The sequence below is a fragment of the Callorhinus ursinus genome, unplaced genomic scaffold (genome assembly GCF_003265705.2).
Source record: "Callorhinus ursinus isolate GAN/ISIS: 27379988/994484 unplaced genomic scaffold, GSC_fseal_2.0 scaffold38, whole genome shotgun sequence".
Taxonomy (NCBI): domain Eukaryota; kingdom Metazoa; phylum Chordata; class Mammalia; order Carnivora; family Otariidae; genus Callorhinus; species Callorhinus ursinus.
Window position 1 is genome coordinate 4107889 of NW_027397100.1, and position 22174 is coordinate 4130062.

General features: G+C 44.1%; 1 protein-coding gene across 1 annotated transcript in view; it reads left to right on the forward strand.

The window, feature by feature from the left end:
- PTPRT (protein tyrosine phosphatase receptor type T) overlaps positions 1-22174 on the forward strand; it is a 1128529-nt gene that overhangs the window by 377697 nt on the left and 728658 nt on the right. Inside the window, exons 4-5 of the mRNA XM_073880268.1 lie at positions 7672-7753; positions 16183-16298. Coding sequence (XP_073736369.1) covers positions 7672-7753; positions 16183-16298 — 198 coding nt within the window. The remainder of the gene's footprint in view (positions 1-7671; positions 7754-16182; positions 16299-22174) is intronic.

The window sequence follows — 22174 nt, forward strand, 5'->3', positions numbered from 1 at the left end:
CCCCCCAGTCCTCTATTGCATCTCTGCCATCCCCCCTCAATCCTCTATTGCATCCCTACCATTCCCCCCAATCCTCTATTGCATCTCTACCATCCCCCCAGTCCTCTATTGCATCTCTACCATCCCCCCCAATCCTCTATTGCATCTCTACCATCCCCCCCAATCCTCTATTGCACCTCTACCATCCCCCCCAATCCTCTATTGTGCTTTTAGCACTTGACCTTGGGCCCTAGCTCTCTTCTCTGAATTACCTGCTCTGTGTTCCATGGTGACCTCATCTAGTTCATCAGTTTCAAATGACATTTAAAGTGTCACTGGTATAGCCAAAGCTACCACATTTGTACTTCTGATCCTAAATCACCCATGAGCTCCAGAAATAGAATGCCAGGGTCCTACTCAGTATATCCATTAAGATGTTTACTTGGCATCTCAAGCTTCGCGTGGCCAAAAAGAAATCCTGATGTTGCCCTGCTTGTGTGCCCGTCACATGTTCCTTGTGTCATCTTCCCGTGTCAGTAAATGACACCAGAGTCAACCTAGAAGTTCAAGCCCCAAGTTGAAGGGTCCTCACTGAGTCTTCTCTTTCCTTCACTTTTCCCCTCTTGCTCCCACAGCAATGATTTCATCTCTGCCTTTGAAATACCTCCCCAGCCATCGACGTCTTTGTTTTCCACCACCTTCATGAAGGCCATCCTTATCTTTCCATGGGATGACTACACTTTCCACAGCACAGCCAGAAAGATCTCTGTAGAACGTAGATTAGATTATGTCACATCCCAGCTTTAGAACTTTTGATGACTTAGAGGAAATTCAGGCTCCCTGCCATGTCTTGTAAGACTCCATGTTGCCTGACCCCCCAGCTAATGCTCCAGCCTCACCTTGTGCCTCTCTAGCTTACTCACTGTATCCCAGCCACATCAGTCTCATTCCTGTGCTCCCATATCATCCCCAACTCTTTCCTGCCTCATGGCTTTTGCCCTCGCCCCCACATTTTCCTTGACAGGCCATTTTCATCCTTCTGGTCTCAAGTATCACCTCTGTAGGGTTCTCTCCTGACCACTCCAAGTAAAGTAGACCCTCCTCCCCTTAGTTATTCACAGTATTCTATTTATTTCCTTCATAATACCAATTACAAAATGAGTTTAATTTTATATATTTATTTAATTTCCATTTCCCTTCACTAGAGTATGAAGTTCATCAGAGTTAGGACCTTAATTATCTCATTCACTTTTATAGCCCCAGCATGTGTCCCAGTGTTTGGTACAGAGGAGGGTCTCTGTAAATGCTGAATGCATGAATGAACGAATGAATGAAGATACTGTTTCTGTTCCCAGTGGTTTCGGAGTTTAGGGAATGAAATGATTTGGGAACAAGCAATTATAAGATGGTGTGATAGGCTGATAGGTGCTATAGTGGAATTAATTATGCCATGGTACATGACATAGTGATAATACAGCATGAAGAGAGACACAAAAATGTAATGCACCTTAAAGCATTTAATTTTTTTGTAAGTATAAAATAGCTCATTCTTTTGCAGAAAGTTTAGAAAAATCTAGAAAAGTACCAAGAAAATATCCATCTGCCATAATCTTCCTGGTATCATTTAAAAGATGCATTCATAGATTATCACCATTCCTACTTTATCTTTTTTGAATTATCTGCTCAAGTCACTTGCCAGCTTTTCTTTTGGGGGATTTATTTTGTTGATTCTTCAGAATTCTTGACACAAAACAGATTATTTATCTTTTAGCTGACCTAGATGTTACAAATACTATTCTCAGCTTGCCATTTGGCTTTTAATTTTGTTTCAGGCTTCTGTAAAGAAAGAAAACAGACTTTGAAATCATAGTTATTATGGAAGGTATTACATATTTAAGAAATATATAATATTTCAATTTTAATAAATTGATTTTTAAGCTTTTGTCATCAATTTTTAGCCTTAGAAAACTTAGGTCAGAAAATACATAGGCCCAGACCTATACAGCTTGTTCTTTTTTTTAATTTAATTTTATAATGTTATGTTAGTCACCGTACAATACCTCATTAGTTTTTGATGTGGTGATCCACGATTCATTGTTTTCGTATAACACCCAGTGCTCCATGCTGTACGTGCCCTCCTTAATACGCATCACCAGGCTAACCCATCCCCCCACCACCGTCCCCTCTAAAACCCTGTTTGTTTCTCAGAGTCCATAGTCCCTCATGGTTCATCTCTCGCTCCGATTCCACCACCCTTCATTTTTTCCCTTCCTTCTCCTAATGTCCTCCATGCTGTTCCTTATGTTCCACAAATAAGTGAAACCATATGATAATTGACGTTCTCTGCTTGACTTATTTCACTTAGCATCGTCTCCTCCAGTCCCGTCCATGTTGCTGTAAAAGTTGGGTATTCATCCTTTCTGATGGCTGAGTAATATTCCACTGTATATATGGACCACATCTTCTTTATCCACTCATCTGTCGAAGGGCATCTCGGCTCTTTCCACAGTTTGGCTATTGCAGACATTGCTGCCATGAACTTTGGGTCCCCAACATGGGTGCAGCCATCTACATAAGCCAACTGTTAACCAAAATAAAGAGTCATATTGATAACAATATGTTAATTGTAGGAGATCTCATTACTCCACTCTCAGCAATAGACAGATCATCTAAGCAGAAAATCAACAAAGAAACAAGAGCTTTGAATGTCACACAGGACCAGATGGACCTCATAGATATATACAGAACATTCCACCCTAAAACAACAGAATACTCATTCTTCTTGAGAGCACATGGAACTTTCTACAGAATAGATCACATACTGGGTCACAAATCAGGTCTCAGCTGATACCAAAAGACTGAGATTATTCCCTGCATATTCTCAGACTGTAATGCTTTAAAACTGGCACTCAATCACAAGAAAAAATTTGGAAGAAATTCAAACATGTGGAAGCTAAAGACCACTCTGCTTAAGAATGTTTAAGTCAACCAGGAAATCAAAGAAGAACTTAAACAATTCATGGAAACCCATGAGAACAAAAACACATCGGTCCAAAACCTATGGGATACTGCAAAGGCGGTCCTAAGGGGGAAATACATAGCCATCCAAGCCTCACTCAAAAAAATAGAAAAATCTCGAATTCACCAACTAACTCTACACCTTAAAGAACTAGAGAAAAAGCAACAAACGATGCCTAAGCCTCACACTGGAAGAGAAATAATTAAGATTCAAGCAGAGATCAATGAATTAGAAACCAGAAACACAGTAGATCAGATCAACGAAACTAGAAGCTAGTTCTTCGAAAGAATGAATGAGATCAATAAACCACTGGCCAGACTTATCCAGAAGAAAAGAGAAAGGACCCAAATGAATAAAATTATGAATGAAAGGGGAGAGATCACGACTAACACCAAGGAAATAGAAACAATTATTAGAAATTATTATCAACAACTATATGTCAATGAGGTGAGCAATCTGGATGAAATGGATGCCTTCCTGGAAACCTATAAACTCCCAAGACTGAGACAGGAAGAAATTGACAACCTGAATAGGCCAATAACCACTAACAAGATTGGAGCAGTGATCAAAAACCTCCCAAAAAACAAGAGTCCAGGGCCTGATGGATTCCCTGGGGAATTCTACCAAACATTCAAAGAAGAAGAAATACCTATTCTCCTGAAGCTGTTTCAAAAAAAATAGAAACAGAAGGAAAGCTTCCAAATTCATTCTACACCTTGTTCTTTGAGAGATTTATTGAAATTAGTCTTTAGCCTGTAATCTGATTTTTGTGTTAAATAATCTGTTTACTAAATGTATTATTCATTTTATTATTCACATATTCATAAGATACAAACACATACTTATATCTTTGTTTTTTTCTGTTTGCCTGGAGTCTAAGACATGAGCTAAAGTTTTCAAATTTTGTTTTTATTCCTCATCATTTTCTCTTTTTAAGTCTATTAACTCATGCATTTAAAAAATGACATTTTAATCCACTTAATGGTTTTTAATTTTTTTCCAGTTTAAATTATACTTTGACACTTTTACATTATTTTTACAACCACTGTTTTCTGTTTATTTGCATTTTCCCATTATGCCTTTGTTCAACTTGTTATTTTTAAGTTAACTGGGTCATTTTGTGTTAGGTGTTTATCTTCTAGATTTTGTTTATTTAGACAGTCTGAGACCTTTTCTCTATTTTATCCCATTTATATTTATTGTCACAACAGAAATATTTTTTCTTTTGTCATTTTTATTATACAGTTTGAATGCCTTCATGTTTTTAAATATATTTTCTGTGTTCTATTTTACTTTTTTCCCCCGTGGCCCTTGCTTTTGTTTTCCTTTCAGTTATTGAAAATATAATTAGATACTTAAATCTTTATAGTAAGGTCTTCTGTTGACTTTCTTCTCTGCAGGCTGTGGCATTTATCCTTTAGCCTTTATTTCTGCAGACTTTCCCACACTCCCTACCCATTTTTGTTTCCGTGCCTCTGAAGGACCCTCTTAACTTAGTAAACCCCTCTTCCAGAGCAGTTGTCATGCTAGTGTCAGATGCTCTGTGTTTGGTGTGACTGTCATCCCCAAGTCATTTTACATAATCCCCAGGCGGCCATTTGTGTTCTTAATGATTGATCTTACCACCCCAGGACGCTGCCTCTTGGCAAGCATCACCACCTTCTCCACCAGTTCCCTGCTCTCTCATTTTAGCTGCTGGAGTTCTGGGCCCCATTGAGACCACTGGCCTCTGAATCCATTAACCTGGAATGACCACATGGGCCACAAAAAGTTTTCACGTGAAGGTTTTCCTGTTGGTCTCATCACCCATCTTACATTCTATCCACAGGCTTGAAGTCAGGAATGAAAGACAGGAGGGAGAAGGGTCCATGGTATAGGCTGTTGAAGTAGTAGAGATGAAGAGCGGTGAAGATTTGAACCAGAGCCATTGGACTGGAATCAAATTGGCTTTGGCTTACAAAATGGTTGCTTCATATGGTTCAACTTAATAGCAGAAATGGAAAGGCATGGCCAGATTTAGAAATACTAAGTCAGAATCAAAAAGAAAATGAGAAGCAAGGCAGAAGGAGAAGCCCCAGCAGATGCCCAAATCCCAGTCTTCAGTGCCTGGATGGGTCATAGGGCAACCCACTGAGGCACATATTTCAGGAAGGATGATGGGGCTCTTGGGGGAGACAATTTGATAGGGAAGCTGTTCAGATTTGTTGCATACAGACGGTGTTTGAGGGATCTCTATATAGTATCTGCATAAAAATGCAGATCTCTTAGTTGGGTGAGACTGCTGGTCAGTGAAAAGTATGGAGTGGGGCTGAACTTGGGGATTGTCGGTGAATTGGCAGCCATTGCAGGGTGTGCTCAGTAAAAACATGAGTAGAGGAACCTGACATTTGAGGGATAGATGTAGGAGGAGAAGTACTTACAACGGAACCTATGGTAGTATATATAGTCCCAGATCTGTGAGGAAAAACCATGAGAATGAAGTGTCACTTGAGCCAAAACAAGACAGATCCAGAAAGGGAGAAGCTACAACCATTGATAATTGTAGAAAAATGGTCAAGTATCAATAATAATTATTGGCAAACATTGAGTACCTACCATGTACCATACATTGTTCTAAATAGTGTATTAACTCCTTTAATATGACAACTTATCCAGTAAAGTGGACACTATAATTATAGATGAGGAAACTGAGGCACAGAGCAGTAAGATAACTTGCCCAAATTCACACGCTAGTGAGTGGTGTAGCCAAGACTGGAACCCAGGTATTCTGATCCAGAGCCCAAGCACTACAATATCTTCCTTCTTAAGATAAGGATTGAAAACTGTCTATTGGATTTAGCAACTATGAAGTTATTGGTATTTGCCATGAGAGCAGTTCTGGGGAAAGTGTTGGGGACAAAATCCAGATGATAGTGGGGGGGGTGTAGTTTTGTAGTGGGAAGTAAGGGAGTGTTGAGAGTGAGTGTAGATAAAACTGTTGAGAATCCCACATGTGACTGAAACACAGCTAGACTGTGCTGGAGCAGAACCTGCTGGCCAAGGGTAGCTTTTAAGAATAAGAGAAGCCCCAGCATTTACGTGTGCCAAAATCAGGGATAAAAGAGTTCAGAGACACAGGATAAAGAGAGAGAACCAAGAAGGACCAAGAGCTGGAACAGGCAGTAGAGATGAGGAGGGGTCAAGAGCTCCGGCACGCCTTGAGGAGAGGAGGCAGTGGTTGGTTGTGGTAATCTGAGGTGTAATCTAACCTCTGATCGATGGACAAGAAGTTAGAAATCAGCCCCTCTCCTGTCCCCTTACCTGTTGAAGATGTGCTGTGGGTGTGTGCTGGGATTAGGTGGGTGATGTTGAAGGGGGACATTTGTGTAGGGCACAGCAGTGGAGAAGGCAGGTTTGCAATAGACTTGTCAAATTTGGAATGAGGGTGTGAAAGAATTAGGGCTTTGAGTGAGACCAATGTGGATGGTTAGCCAGCGCGGTGGGGTGGCCCTGGGCTTGCTGAGAATACAGGAGGTCTGGGCCATCATATAGACTCTAGGAAGGGTGAGGTCCAGGGTACTATGTGAGCTGCAGGAGCAGGTTTAAAAGGAATGAGGGGCAGGAGGCCGTGTCAGAATACCGGTGGATGGAACTTCCGGGTTTCTCGAGTGGACAGGGATGTGGATGTGGCTGAAGCTGGTCGGGAGATAAAGACCATGGAATTAGGGAGGTCAAGGGCACTGGTCACGGTGTTCACATAGGCAGTCACATCTCCTAGGCGAAGTTAGATAGTGGGTGGCAAGGAAAGCTGTTAACTGAGTTTTAAAAGCTCTACTGAAATACACGGTTTGGGTGAGAGTCAGAATGGAGAATTCAAAGAACTTGTTGCCTTTGGATTCCTGGATACCAACATTTGTGTATGGGGCTTATCTTCAAGAGGTGTTATAAAGAAATTCAAGATGGGAGAAAGAGACAAACCAAGAAACAGACTCTTAACTATGGAGAACAAACTGATGGGGGTAGGAGGGAATGGGACCAGAGAGGAGAAGGGGGGCTGGGGGGGATCGGACAAATAAGGGATGGGGGTCGAGGAGTGCACTTGCTGTGATGAGCACTGGGTGTGGTATGGAAGTGTTGAATCACCGGTGGTGTTGTACACCCGAAACTAACGTAACACTGAATGTTAACTGTATTGGAATTAAAATTAAAAAAAAAAAATTCAGATGGCATATATTCCTGGGGGATGTAGAATCAAATCAGGGTAAACCCTCTTTGGCTTATGGTAGCTTCCAAGGTAAGCTCCTCTGTCACACTTCATAAGAAAGTTGGGGTATTAGGAAGTAATTCTCCTCTGTGCTTCACTTGAAACAACAATGAAAAAGGTGCAGATTGGGGTTTCAGGCCATGTTTGGGTTGTTCTTCTGCATTCAAGCGTTATTTCTGAAATCCATTAAAAATGTTCTATGTGGCTGACTCTTCTTTTGCTGGTTATTAGAATGTGGCCTTTTGGCCTTTTTTTTTAACCCTGTTTTGAAAATCCGAGTCCATTGCCAGGGTAGTGTACAAGGCTAATAGAAGGCCTCTTTGGGAGGTTCTGGTGGGAAGCTGAAACATAGAGGGTTTGGGGGCTGGGCAGCTTCCTGTGATGCCTACAACTACTTCTGCGAAATTGACTCCCACCCTGTGTGTTGCAGGTGATATTTGAATCCGTCTCTTTGAAGGGTCATCCTGGCTACATCGCTGTGGACGAGGTCCGGGTCCTTGCTCATCCATGCAGTAAGTCTGCTCCCTCCTCCTCACACAGCCCCACTCCCTGCCAGACTGGGGAGCTTGGAGCCTGCAGTCCCCACCATTCATTCAGCTCACAACCATCTCTGGCTCTCTCTCTCTCTCTTTTTAATCCTTCAGAAATACTTACATACTCAATGCAATCAGTCCTGAATAAATTTGTAATTTCGCTGGCCCGTTCAACAGGCAGCACCTACAGGAATTTGCAGAGTGGCAAAACATCGTTTGAATCTCTCTCCGTCATTAAGGGAGTCTAAAGTCCTGATTGTTTATTAGTGGGATTCAGACCACCGAAGTGGAAGAATTAGACGGCTTTGGATAGAATCTTGTGCAATTGTCTTAAAAAAAGAACTACACCAAAACACTGAGCAAATTAGTACACTGTTCACTCACAGGGAAAAGTACCCCAAAGCTATTAATTCTTTAAAAGTAATTTTAAATACACTCCTCAGCTCTGTGTAGGCATCGGGAGAGTTTTCTCACAGCAGTTAGTGCTCACGGTCCAGTGTCAAGAGTCCTCGAAGGCATACCGCTCCTCTGTGCCCATCCAGTCTCCCCTTCGAAGTTCGCTCTCTTTGCTGTGTTTAGCCTCAGATATCTCAACGTGTTTGTGCAAGGACCCGCGGTTCCCAGTTCCACGAAATCCCAGAGGGGAGTTGGATGGCATCCTATCTAGTGACATTTGGTTGGGAGGGGCTGTAGTCAAAGGAATATGCATGGGGGTGATGGCCTTCCCCAGGAGGGCTAGCTGGGATACCAGCCCCATTAGTTTGTTAGCATTCTGCATATTGGAGATTCCCATTAATTTCTTGGCAGCCGGCTAGTTCCAGGTAACTCCGGGATGGCTCGCTGTACTCCCTCCTTGTAGCCATGAGTCATGCTCTTGGCCGTGGTGCAGTTTGCTATTTCCTCAAGAAGTGTCATGCCCCTTGTTGTTAGAGGCCTTTCAGTCCTTTCATTTTGGGGCTCTTCTCATGTCCTCCCCATCCATGTCGTTTAATTGAAACGACACTTTCCACTTCTGCTGCAATGAATTTGTTAGAACCTCGAACACCACTTCCTTCCACAGCACTAGGATGCCAGTTGTTTGACTCATTGCTTAGAGCACCTCTCTGAAGGAATTTGGAACAGGGTCCAAGGGGTTTTGCCAAGGCAGTGTTTGGGATCATTGTGTTTTGTGTCTGTGCAAGGGAACCCTTCTTCCCTGAAACCAGCCAGCTTCTCAGGAATGCTGAGGTCATACGAGATTCTTCATTACTCTGGCCTGAGGTTCCTGCCCTCTGGGTTACTTGCTGGGTGTTTGGGATTTCCTTAGGTGGGTCTGTCCGTGCAGTCATGCCTGCTGAACCAGACCTCATGTGAAGAGGGTCCCAGAAATCCCCCCAGCCATGCAGTGGGAATTTTCACCTCTGCTGTGAGGCCCAACCTGATTCCTGTTCCTTATTCCAACCTCAACTCTGCCTTAACTCCAAGCACTCTTGCCTTAACTCCATGCACCATTTATATAGTAGATAGGCAGTTAATCCAACTCACCCGGATTAAGCCTTCCCCTCCCTGGCCTTCTGGGAATCAGGATTAGCTGCCCATTAAAGAATGACCTTTGATCTCAGCCTGGACAACTGCTGCAGGACGTGTTTGCCCTCCCTGTGGTCCACCTAACTCCACAGACTCAGCTCTGCCCAGCTGCCAGTTTTGAGGTGGTCTCTGTGAGGCAGGGTTCAGTTTCTCCAAGCCCTGCACACATCCCATCCTTGCTGGGGGTGTTCACCTCTGCTGCGTCCAGCTGCATCCCTGCTTCTTACCCTATACTTGGTTTTTCTAGTAGGTGACTTTTGGCCCTTCCCAGGAGAATCTGGCCTGGCTCTCTTGTCGGGGATCCCAGATCTCTCTACTCAGAGTGTGGAATTTTCATCTCTGTCATGAGGCCCAACCTGATACCTGTTTCAACCTCAACTCTGCCTTAACTCCAAGCACTGGTTTGCCGTTAAAGCCAAATGCTTCCTTCTCTCTGAGAAGTCTGTATGGGAAAGGGTTCTCTGGAGGGTGTTTAGATGCCTTTACACCCCCCCTTGAGGTCCCCCCACCACCACCTCACTGGGGCTGCTCCTGAATTTAGGATTCTCCTGACAGCCTTGTATTCCTCCTGCTGAGGAGTATGGATTGCATGGTTATGAAATTGCTGAGGGCCAGTTAGCCAGCAAATGGGCCACAGGATATAACTCAGAAGGACGTGACTCTGGCTGTGTTGCTGGGTAATGGGAGTACAATGCAGAGTTTAGCCTCGATGCTTAGGCGGCTTGGGCTTAAACTCCCCAGAAATCAAAAAGTGAGGACCCTGTGATAGTGGCTGGAATCGGAAAAATTCCATTGAACAGTATGTACAAATCCTGGCGGTGCGTATAGTCTGCAGGGGTCTGTGTACACAGCTCCTGAGTCACATGCAGTTGAGCGGTGCCTCGCAAAGGCCCCTTCTCCAGTTGGGTGCTCAGTCCACAGCCACTCCAGCTCTTCACTCCTACTTTCTTTCAACAGGTAAATTATTGCACATTAGCTATGTGTCAGGAACTTGCACTGGACATGGGGGGCACTTTAGTCATCAAGTTGGTTAGATCCTTGTCTCCATGGTGTTAGCCGAGTGGCAGAGGGAGGAAAGCCACTCAGTAAGTAATAGTAAGTAGTAACAAATGTAACTTCACATAGTGATAGCGTGGTGGAGAGAATAAATGTGAGTTGCTGGGGTTGGGGAGGGCTCCTTAGGTAGAGAGGGCAGGGGCTGAGTCTGGGCACCTGTGGTCTCAGCTGACACCTGAGTCCCTTGTGAGGTGATCTAGGGAGGGGGCAGGCCAGGCAGAGGAAACAGCAGGTGCAGAGGCCCTGCAGTGGGAATTCACAGGTGTTGCCAGAGTAGCTAGAGTGTAGGGAGCATAGGGGAAAAGGGTCTGAGTGAAGGTTGGGGAGGGAGGCTGAGGCCAGGCCACAGAGGGGCTGAGTGTCTCAATGAGGTTAGGCTTTAATCAAAGCACAAGGAGGCGCCCCTGGAAGGATTTTTCCTAGGGATTGATTTGATCTCATTTAAGTGTCTAGAAGATCACTTTGGCTGCTCTGCAGAGAATGAGTTGAAGGGGAATAGAGAAGCCAGGAGACCAATCAGGAAGGAAGTTCTGGAGTCATGGAAGAGGTAGGTGGTGGTGGCCTGGGCCAGGCTGGTGGAGAGACGTCCATTCATCGTTTGGCATGTGTTTACTGAGCGTGTACTCCAGGACAGGCACTATTCTGGGTTTATGCACATTCATTCTCTGTCCTTGTGGGCTTCTGTTGAGATGGAAGACACTGGAAATGAAACAGGTAATTAATTATATGATCTATAACAGGGTAAATTAGTTGGCTAAGGCTGCCATACAGAATGTTACGTGCTGGGTAGGCTTAAACAGCAGAACTGTATTTGCCCACAGTTCTATAGGTAGAATTCCAGGATGAAGAGAGCAGGGTTGGTTTTTCCTGAGGCTTCTGTCCTTTGCTTGCAGCTGGCTGCCTTCTTGCTCTGTCCTTACATGGGCTTTGCTCTGTGTAGTGTTCCTGATATGTTTCTGTGTGTCCAAAACTTCTCAGGACACCAGATAGATTGGATTAAGGTCCACCCTAATAAAAGCCCTATCTCCAAATACCGGCACACTCTGAGGTGTGGAGCAGTAGGGCTTCAATATCTGAAACTTTGGGGGGGGGCACACAATGTAGTCCATAACAGATGGTCAGCAGTGCTATGAAGAAACAAAGCACAGAGATGGAGAGAGGTGGACAGATGAGAGAGAGATTTAGGAGGTGGGGTCCGCTGATCCTATTTGATGGGTTAGTTTGGGAGGCAGAGGCATCAGAAATGGTGCTCTCCTGGATTTGTGGCTCGGGCACCTGGCTGGTGCAGGCTGGGGTGGTATACGTCTCTGGAGCCTGAGTGATGCCTTCCAGCGCGCTGACCGTGCATGCATCCTGGGGCCTTGGGGGGGCATGAGTCATGCGTGCTGCTAGTGGCTTCTGCACCGTCCTTTGCACAGACAGCGCCTTTTGCCCCCAAAGCCTTCATGTGAATGCATTTATAGCTTCACTCACGGGTGCTAAAAACTTAACTATATTGAGAAACACGCATTCTCCTCAGGCTTTGTAATTCTCCACTTCCGTCCTCCAAAACATTTTTTCTATTAATATCAGGTCAGCACTTATCAATAAGCTATTCTGCTAAATATTCCAAAAGTTCCAGGGCCAGTGGGGTGGGGGGGCGGTTAGTGACTGATTTGCAATTGTATTCTTGATCGATTTGAGCTGAAGTTACCCCTTCACATGATTGCCTTCCAGCTTCCAAAGCACCGACTGACAGGCGTAATACTCAAAGGAAATTATTTTCTCTTACAAACCGAAGCCTCTTGTCTATATTTTATAGCCCATTTAACATTTTTGTGGGATTCTAAAAGTATTTTAGCCATTGTCACCCCTCTGCTGTCGTTCTCGGTGTCAGCTGTGAGCAGGGACACCACAGTTACAACCACACACGAGAAACGGCACGATTTTCCACCCGCTCTCCAAGTTTCTAGCTCCCAAGGTGACTTTTAGAATTTTTTAAACTTTTTTTTTTTTCCCCATCACAACCTTGCAGGGCCATGTCACCGAGCCCACGGAGCGTCTGCAACACGTTTCTAATGTATGTACTGCACTTTCTCCTCAATTGCGTGGCTTCCTACTGAGCGCTGTCAGGTTTAAAGAGCGAGATAAAGGGCACAGTACTGTGTGTCTCCAGATGCTTCGCTGACATCGGCAGGAGTTTAAATGTCACCAACATCAAGGTGTTTTGCCCCAAATGCACAGCCAGTTTGCTGTTACCCTCCCTTCGGCGGGATCCCACTTTGGAGGTGCTGGGTCTCAGTGGGGAGTGAGGGTGGAATGTTTAAAACCACATGCTGGAGACTGGGCTGGGCCCCAAGGTCAACCATGTTTGGCCCCAGGTTGGCAAGCGGAAGCTGGCGGGATAAATTCTTTCCCCAAGCTGTAGATGCTGGAGGAAGATCACACGGTGGAGAGAGCGTAGGGCTCAGAAGTAGACCGGAGAGAGAGAGAGAGAGAGAGAGAGAGAGAGAGAGAGAGAGAGAGTGTGTGTGTGTGTATATGTGTTTGGGTGGGGGAGAGGGAGGGTCAGAAAGGCCAGGAGCTCAGAGAAGTGGCCTGAACAGGTCACCAACATAAGGAGGCTCCCCAGTTCTGGTTAAGTTCTTGTGTTGGGAATGTTGATCTAGGGCTAGCAGTCATGTGATCCACAGCATGCTGCCTGGAGGGTTGGGGGCATCCCTGGATTTATGGAGCCAGACAAGGCAGGACCGGCCAGTGGGAATTGTTCTAGATGACTTACACAGGAGCTAACAGAGACTGCAGGTGAGAAGAGCTTGCCTGCAGATGTGTTTTGTTAAGTCTGCATGGCATTTTAGTGGAATTTAGTCAAGATTTTAGAATGAGAGATTTCACATAAAATCAGATTTCTTACTTGGGTTGAAAAATTGGACGATTGGCTGCCCTGAGCAAAGTACTCTGGAGTGGCCTTCTCTGCTGGATTTGAGTAAGATGCTCCCTTTCAAGGGGTCATGGGGTCTTTATCCATTTCTCCTCAGGCCCTACACTCCTTAGTCCCTCCTCAGTGCTGAGGCTGGTGTCAGATACCAGTTGTCACTGTGTGTGCAATGTTGCTGTTCTCACAGAGAGAGAAATCTTTATTTTACTATTTTTTTTTAAATTTTACTTATTTGGGAGAGAGAGAACCAGCGAGGGGGAGGGGCAGAGGGAGAGGGAGAAGCAGGCTCCCCGCTGAGCAGGAAGCCCGATGCAGGACCCGGTCCCAGGACCCTGGGATCATGACCTGAGCTGAAGGCAGACACGTAACTGACTGAGCCACCCAGACGCCCCCAAATCTTTATTTTACAGAAATCTCTATCAAAAGTGGGAAAGTGATTATGGAACAAGGAGGTGGTGTTTTGTTTTTGTTTTGTTTTCCACTGAACCACTTTATTCATTGATATAACTGGCTCCTGTGGGTGCATGGGTTCAACCTCGCTGTGATAAACCATCCATGTTTCACCAGAATATTAACCGTAGGGGCCATTAAGCCTCTAAATTCTCTACCACTTAACCTAGAAGGGAGGGAGGAAGAGGGCCTGAAGATGAAAGAATCCAGACAAAAGGTCTGCTGCTGAGAAGCTGGGAATCAGAAGCAAGCAGGGGACATTGATCCAGAGATCCATTTCCCATTGTACAAGTTCCAGAGGTTAAACCATTTGCCCAGTGTCCTCAAGGGTAAGGACAGACAGACGTCCCTTTGTGAAACCCAGCACAAAGCCTCCCAAGATTTGAGCTAAGACTGTCGTCCCTCCCTGCATGGAGTGGATGTTCCCTCCCTTTTAAACCTGGGGTGTAAAGGGACTTACAAGGTTTACTTTTAGTCCTACTTGAAGAATTGACTTGAACTGATAGTTGCAAAAATAACTTTATAAAATTATACAGGAAAGCCAAGAGGAAACAATTTCAGACAATTAAAGCAGCATGATATTTGTCAGGTTGACCAGATGCTGGAATCTTCAGAGAAGCCTGCAAGGAGAGGTCTCCCCTGTGCCTTTGGTGCTTGATACGACTTTAGCAGTGGGGTCCTGAAGGTAGCATGAGGGGGTCCCTGAGCTGTTGTCCTTTGTTTAAGAGCCTGAGCAGAAGGTATGTTTTCACACAGCAAGTCTGCCTAATCATGCCAAGGTTTGGCTTTGGCTGAACTCTGTATGACACACATTGGTAGAGCAGGTAGTTCAAAGTGTGAAGGCCATGGGGACAAATGGCTGGGAAAGGGGTGACTCATAAGTAAATACTTAGGAGCAATGAGAGGAGCCTTGAGTCAGCACAGCCTGGCCTGCAAGCCCTTTCTCTCAACCCTGGGGTCCAGGTGATACCACTGACTTCCCATTACCCAGGAAGCCGGAGAGTGTACGATTTAAATGTTGACTTTTGGGCTAAGATTTGGACTGAATTCTGTTTGTCTTTTACTAATGCCATGTAGCTTTGGGCAAATTAAACTCGCTGAGCCTTGGTTTCTGCCTCTCTGAAAGGGGAATAGTAATATCGTCTCCTTTACAGAAATGTTACAAAGTTAGATTAGATAAAGCATGTAAAGCATTTATCACAGTGCCTGGCACTGCCAGAGCTTCAGGTAAGCGACATTATTGCTTTTAGTCGTCTCTCTGGGTATTAGACTCTCTCTGAAAAGATGGCCAGAGGCCCTCGTTGAACCTTCTTGGTCCTCTTAACAACTGTTCATTTGGTCTCATCATGGTGTAGTGGCTGTCCAGTTCATCATTGATTTGGTTGATGTGCTAGGGGATCCTTGGCACTTTTATGCCTCAGTGAAGAAATTCATATTTCTAGATACTGGTTAGCAACCCACGCATCTTGGGTGAGCTCAAATAGGTGAGACCCTGACTCCACAAACAAGGAAAGAGATGAACCCATTACCCCACATGAAACAGTTTCATTCTGGGATGATTACTCACAGACCCTGTGAGTTTCATTTATTTGAAAGTCCCTTTTCCTGTTATGCCAAGTCTCCAGAGCAGATGTCCCACATCCTTCCCATCCTTGGGGAATACTGTAGCTTAGAGTTCAGAGGGTAGACTGAGTGTTGCTTGAGTTCTCTGTGCCTCGGTTCACTCACTGTAAGACAGAGATGATCCTGTCACCAGCAGCGTTGGGTTCAGTGAGTTACTGTGTGTGGACCCCGCACAGCGAGTCCTGTGTGAATGACAGCTCCTGGTTTTCTCCTCCACCTCTTCTCCGTCCTTTGCTCTACCTTCCTTATCATCTTCCTCATCGGCGTCCTCACTGTGGCCAGGCGTGTGGGTCCTCGGGCTCAGAGATGCTTTGCTTCAGCTTTCCTCTTTCTGCTCTCAGGCTGGAGGGAGGACTTCTCTCTGATGAATCCTCCCCATGTCCCCACCTTCAATTTTTCCTTCCGAACATGCCAGTATTGCCCAGATGCTAATAAGAGGGATTTTGAGGCTCTGAGAGACCTGGATTCATGTCTTGGCTCCCTCACTTTCTGGCTCTCTGACTGTGCTGAACTATGTAAGTCCTCAGAGCCTTCATTTTCTGATTGTGAAATGGAGATGTTACCCATCGCCTGGATATAGGCAGGGTTTAAGGGAGGCAATCACGTGAAGCTCTTAGGACAAGCAGTGCCTGGCTCACAGTAAGTGAGCAAGCAACAGTAGCTTCGCTGCGCCAGGCCACTTCCCAGGTGTGGATGCCCCGCTGCCGCGTGCTCGTCCTGAGCTGCCGTCCACCCGTGGGGAAGTGCTGCCGGCTGTTGAATTCAGCCCTCACGTGCAGTTTGGTTTCTCTCCTAGGAAAAGCACCTCACTTTCTGCGGCTCCAAAATGTCGAGGTGAATGTGGGGCAGAATGCCACATTTCAGTGCATCGCTGGTGGGAAGTGGTCTCAGCATGACAAACTTTGGCTCCAGGTAAGGATGGGAGTGGCCCCCTGCTCACATCTGCCCATTCCTCGGTAAGGGCAGAAAGCGTGTGCTGGGATGAAGGGCTCGGTGTGGGTAAGGGGAGGGGATATTTTGATGTACCTCTGCTCCTTGGATCATACTCTGCCTCCATTATCTTGTGAGATCTTCACTCTAATTTGGTTTTGTAGGCATGAGGGTACCCATTTTACAGATGGAGAAACTAAGACCACAAACCTGGAAGTGCCAGAACTAGAATTTATAATTATGCCCTTTCCACGCTGCCTTCTAACCAACTTTGTCCTTTAAGGCCAGACTCCCAGGGTGAAGGCAAAACTTACTACTTTAGATTCTGGGTATGTGGAATCATGAAATCTTCCCTGGAGGGACCTTAACTACCCAGTGGTCCACCAGATTCCTGTCTGACGGGTAATGCTCCTCCACAGTATTCTGGTAAAGTCTGGTAAAATCACCCTTTGCCAGAATATTTCACTACATCAGCAAAACCCTGTGTTCTTTGCCTAAAAGAGTCTCTCAAGAAAGCCAGGAGGGTGTTCTGAGTTTGAATCTGTTCTGCTCTTAGGTCTGCTCCTTGGCCTTACTTTCAAAGCAAGATAAGAGAGGATCTCTTTCAGTGGAGGTAGGGGAAAGGATGGGACACAGAATTAGACACAAATTGTTGCAGCATCAGAGATATTCCCAGGGATGCTAATGTAGAAATACCAGTGAGTAGCCACATGTGGCTATTGAATGTATTTTGGTTTTGTTTTTTATTTTACACAAATTCATTAAGGTTTAATTGAGATACAGTATTTAAAATGGGTAATTTAACACATTTTCACGTGTGTATATTTGTGAAACTGTGATCACAGTCAAGATACTAGACATATCTATCATCCTTAGAAGTTTCCTTGTTCCCATTTGAAATCCCTTCTTTCTGCCCCTCCTTACTCTCATCTGTCTCCGGGTGATCACTGATCTGTTTTCTGTCCCTGAGCAGTTGACCCTTGATCTTGCACAGATTTGAACTAGGTGGGCTCACTTATACATAGATTTTTTCCCCCAATAAATACAGTACAGTACTGTAAATGTATTTTCACTTACGATTTTCTTAACATTTTCTTTTCTCTAACTTCACTGTAAGAATACAGTATATAATACATATAACGTACAAAGCATATATTGACTATGTTATCGGTAAACCTTCTGGTCAACATAGGCTATTACTCGTTTAGTTTGTGGGGGGAGACAGAAGTCATACACATATTTTTGACTATAGTGGGAGTTGCTGTTTTTAACCCCCATGTTGTTGAAGGGTCAACTGTGTATTCATTTGCATGTTCTAAAATTTTATATGAAGTCACACTGTATATACTCTTTTTATCACTCAACAGAATTATTTTGAGATTCCTCTATAATGTGTATATATGAACTTTATTTAAATTTCTTTTTGTTGAGTAATCCTCCATTGTATGAAGATACCATGATTCCTTTATACATTCATCCGTGGATGGACATGTGGGTCGTTCATTTATGGGTTATTTAAAAACAAGTTGCTATGAACATTCACGGACTTGAATGGACGTATGGGCAAGTGCTTTCGTTTCTCTTGGACAGATGCCTAGAAGTAGAATGGCTGCGTCGTCTGGTAGATGTGTAACTTTTAAAGAACCGCTGAGCAGTTTTCCTGTATGGTTGTACCATTTTGCATTCCCATCAGCAGTGGATGGGAGCTATCTTTGCTTACCAACATCCCTGCCAACGCTTGGTATGGTCATTCTTTTTAGTTTGAGCCATTTGAATGGGTGTGTAGTGGTACCTCCTCCTGATTCTTGTTTCCCTTTCCCTCAGGACCAGTGATGTTGAACTCCTCTCCATGTGCTCATTTGCTGGCATTCATGTGTCGTCTTTGGTTCTGTGTCTGTTTCAGTTTTTTTTTTTTTTGCACCTTTATTATTGGTTTTGTTCCCTTATTATTACATTTTGATAGTTCTCTATATGTTCTGGATACAAATCCTTCATCAAATACATGCTTTGCAAATATTTTCTGTCTTCATCTGTGGTTTGTCTTTTCATTCTCTTAATTGTAGCATTGGAAGAGCAATTTTTAAATTTGGATGAAATCAAATTTATCGTTTTTTCTTTTTTGGATCTTGTCCTGGCATCATTTGTAAGAAATCTTTGCCTAACCGAAGGAGACAATGATTTTTTTCTTCTCTTTCCTTCTGGAGATTTTATAATTTAGCTTTTACATTTAGGTCTGTGATCCATTTTGAGTTAATTTTGCATATGGTGTGAGGTATGCATCGAAGTTCTTTTTTCTTTTGGCGTGCATTTAGATATCTCCATTGTTCCAACATCATTAGTTGAAAAAGAGCATTCTTTCTCTGCTGCGCTGCTTTTGTCCACAGAGGTAGGGGGCTATTCCTGGGCCCTTGCTCCTGTTCTGTTGATCTCTTTGTCTGTCTTTATGCCACTGTCACGCTGACTTCGTTAATGTAAGCTTTCTAATAAGTTTTGAAATCTGGTATGTTAGTCTTCCAGTTCTTCATTTTCCCAGTGATTATGGCTGTTCTAGGTCTTTTGCATTTCCATATGACTTTTAGAATCACTTTGTCAACTTCTACATGAAAAGCCTGTTGGGATTTTGATGGGGATTGATTGCATTGAATCTGTAAATCACTTTTGCAGAGAACTATCTTAGCAATAATGACTTTTGTGAGTCTGAACATGGTATAGTTCTTCATTTATTTAAGGTCTATGGTGATTTCACTCAGCACTCACTGTAATTTTCAGTGCATAGGTCTGACACATTTTTTTGGTCAGACTTATCCTTGGGTATCTGATATTTTTGGTATAAAAAAAATCTCCATTTCTGACTTTTACTGCTACTGTAAAGAAATACAGTTGACTTCCATATACTGATCTTGTGTCCTACGACCCTGTTAAAGTTACAATGGCTATTTACATTTAAATTAATTAAAATAAATAACGTTCTGAACTTAGATGCCCATCACACTAGTCGTGTTTCAGGTGCACAGTAGCCACGTGCGTTTAGTGGCTACCATGTTGGACAAGTGCACACAGGACATTTGCAACATTGCAGAAAGTCTTAGTGGAGAGCATAGCCTGAGCTTCAACAAAACATGAATAGTGGTTGGAAGACGCTATCTCCAGTTACCTCTACCTTCATTTATTGAAAGATCTCCACCATCTCTTCTGGCTGACCTAGTTTGGATGTTGATCCCCAGCCCATGCCCAGCCATCTCTCTGCACATGGATGGAAGTTCATGGTATTGCTTCTCTTCTTGCATTTGAACCCATTTCCTGCAGTTGGAAAATCCCTGGGTGAAAGGGCCCCTCTCGGGGCTGACCATTCTTCCTTGCTCCTTAGCAGTGCAGTAGAATGGAAATAGTAGTAGTGCCTGACCCTCTTGCTTCCCCGGGCTGCCTGCAGACCACAAGACTCACGGCAAACTTCCATGTGTCACTCAAGTATTTAGTGTTAATTAATCTTTCAGTTGTAGTTCATACTCATGTGCATCGGGCTCTCTAGAAGCTTTGTCATTTCGATGGCATTGCCTCGGTTGGGTCAGGAGACTGAGAAGGAACAATCACAATATTTTCAACACCTTTACTTAGCTTTTCCAATTATTTTATGATGATTATTGCCTCATTTCTGAGTTGCATGTCCTAAACCTTGGCTCTATCAGCAGGAGGATTTAGAAGGTAATACAAGTATTGGAGAAAATAGGAACATATGGTGTGGAGCTCTTCCACGTCGTGTTTATTTACCTCCTTTTCAGTGTAAATCAAATCTTATTTCACAGAACGTTTTTCAGGTGGCTTACAATGGGACATAAAGCATGACAAGATAGCACAAATTAAAAGTGAGGCAGCGGGAGATAGGGAAGGAACACACTGCTGCAGAGCTGGTCATAATGTTAAAACTGCGTTTCTCCACATCTGTGGCTTCCTGGGGCGGGCGGTCACGGGCGGAGCCCACAGCGCGGCAGCTGCCAACCGCATAAAGGAAACTTGTCAGATACACAGTTAAGAGTGTCCACAAGATAAACACAAACCAATTGGTCTGGAAACTTCTAACTTGTTCACACAGAAGCCAGATAGGAATTGTTCCCAGGAGTCCTCATAAAGAAAACAGTGTCTGATGTAAGGCACGGCGTTCTCTCTATTGAGGGTACACACACAAGTGAGCTTCACAGGCTCGTTTCCCATATTGGTGCTCTGTGCAAAGGCAGTTTGGGGAGATGGTCGAAGAGGGAGGGGATGGGGTTGGGCAATGTGATGGGACAAAAGTCCCCAACTCTCTGCTTATCCTGGGATACTTTAGATATACCTGGTGAGTGAATAGTTTCAATAGCTACTCCTTTAAGGAAACCACCAGAAATATTGTCTCCTTCATCTGTATTTCAGGAAATACTGGGAGGTAGATGGTTTACACTGTGCACTCTGGTAAACGCTGCTTGGCTAGTTAAGTCCAGGCTTACATTCAGCAGTGTGGTTGGAAGTGAGTTAATATCTTTGTACAAAATATGAGGCACCTGATAATGACACCTGCCTGCCGCTCAGGAGGCCGCTGCACCTGATCTGACATGGGTGGAGGCAGTAGTGAATTTCTCACGAGATGCTGCTTTGGATCTGTTCCAGCACCTGGAGGAACAGCATGCAGACTGGCCACAGCTCTGTTCCACAGATCAGGGCTTCTGTGACTCAGTCTGAAAATTTCCAAAGTAAGTGAAACAGGTATACTGTGGCCAAGAGTCTACCTTTCAACAATGCTATTTCCTTCTGTAGCTTCCAAGAGACACTGAGGTGTCACTGTTGGTCACCAAAGATAGAAACATTTTCTTATCCACCAGTTTTAAGTCAGGGAAATAAAGCCAGTGACTCTGTTTCCAGAATAGTATGTCATTGCCCCTTCTCTCCAGCAATGAGATGAAACCCTATCGTCTGTGTTGGAGAGAATGATTGCCTTCCTTTCTGTAGAGTGGGACCCTATAGCACGCTTATCCTTAAGTGCTTTCTGATCATAAATTAGTAAGTTTGAAAGGAAGACCAGTCCATACTCCTGTTTACTGTCTCCTGGAAACTTTATATGCCCATTAGAAACCCCCAGCTGCTGGTGCCAGCTTTCGTGGAATTACAGTGCACGCTCTACCTAAGAATCAATGGATAGGATCTATGCAAAAAACATATATCCCTGAGCCTAGAACAACACCAGTCCTTTAGGGAAAAGGCTGATAGAGGCCACTAAAAATTATAAACAAGCTCATCTTGTTTGGGGGTGATTTCTCCTTGAGAAGAGTATAATGCCATGGTCTATGGTAGAAGGGCCTCATTCATAACTTGCTAATTCCTTATGTGATACATTGACCTGAGCAACCGAAACTTACAGTTTTTAAGCATTTCTGAAGCAAGTAGATGGTGTGCACTCTGAGTGGAATGTCCAGTAAGCAGATAGCCTGAGGTTTGGGGAGCCCTTTAAAAAACAGAACAGTGCTCAGGGTCCAGCTAGGTGGAGGTGTGCTGACAGATTATCAGCGCAACTCAGGGGAAATGTGTATGTGGGTTCATCTTCTCTGTAAAGTAATTTGGCAGTAGGTAGCTAAAATCTTAAAAGTACATGTTCTTCCCACAAGTAATTTTACTTTTGGGAATTTAAGAAAATAACCAGAGAGAGAAAAAAAATGTATCTTCAAGTATGTTCAAAAGGATGGAACCTGAAAACATCCTGAACATCCAGCAGAAGAAGGGACTGAAGAAGTAAATGCTGGAATGGAGTCATTAAATATTAGGTTATAGAAGTATATTGAATGCCATTTTCACAATAGGCGTTTAAGTGAAAAGAGCAGGTTATAAGACAA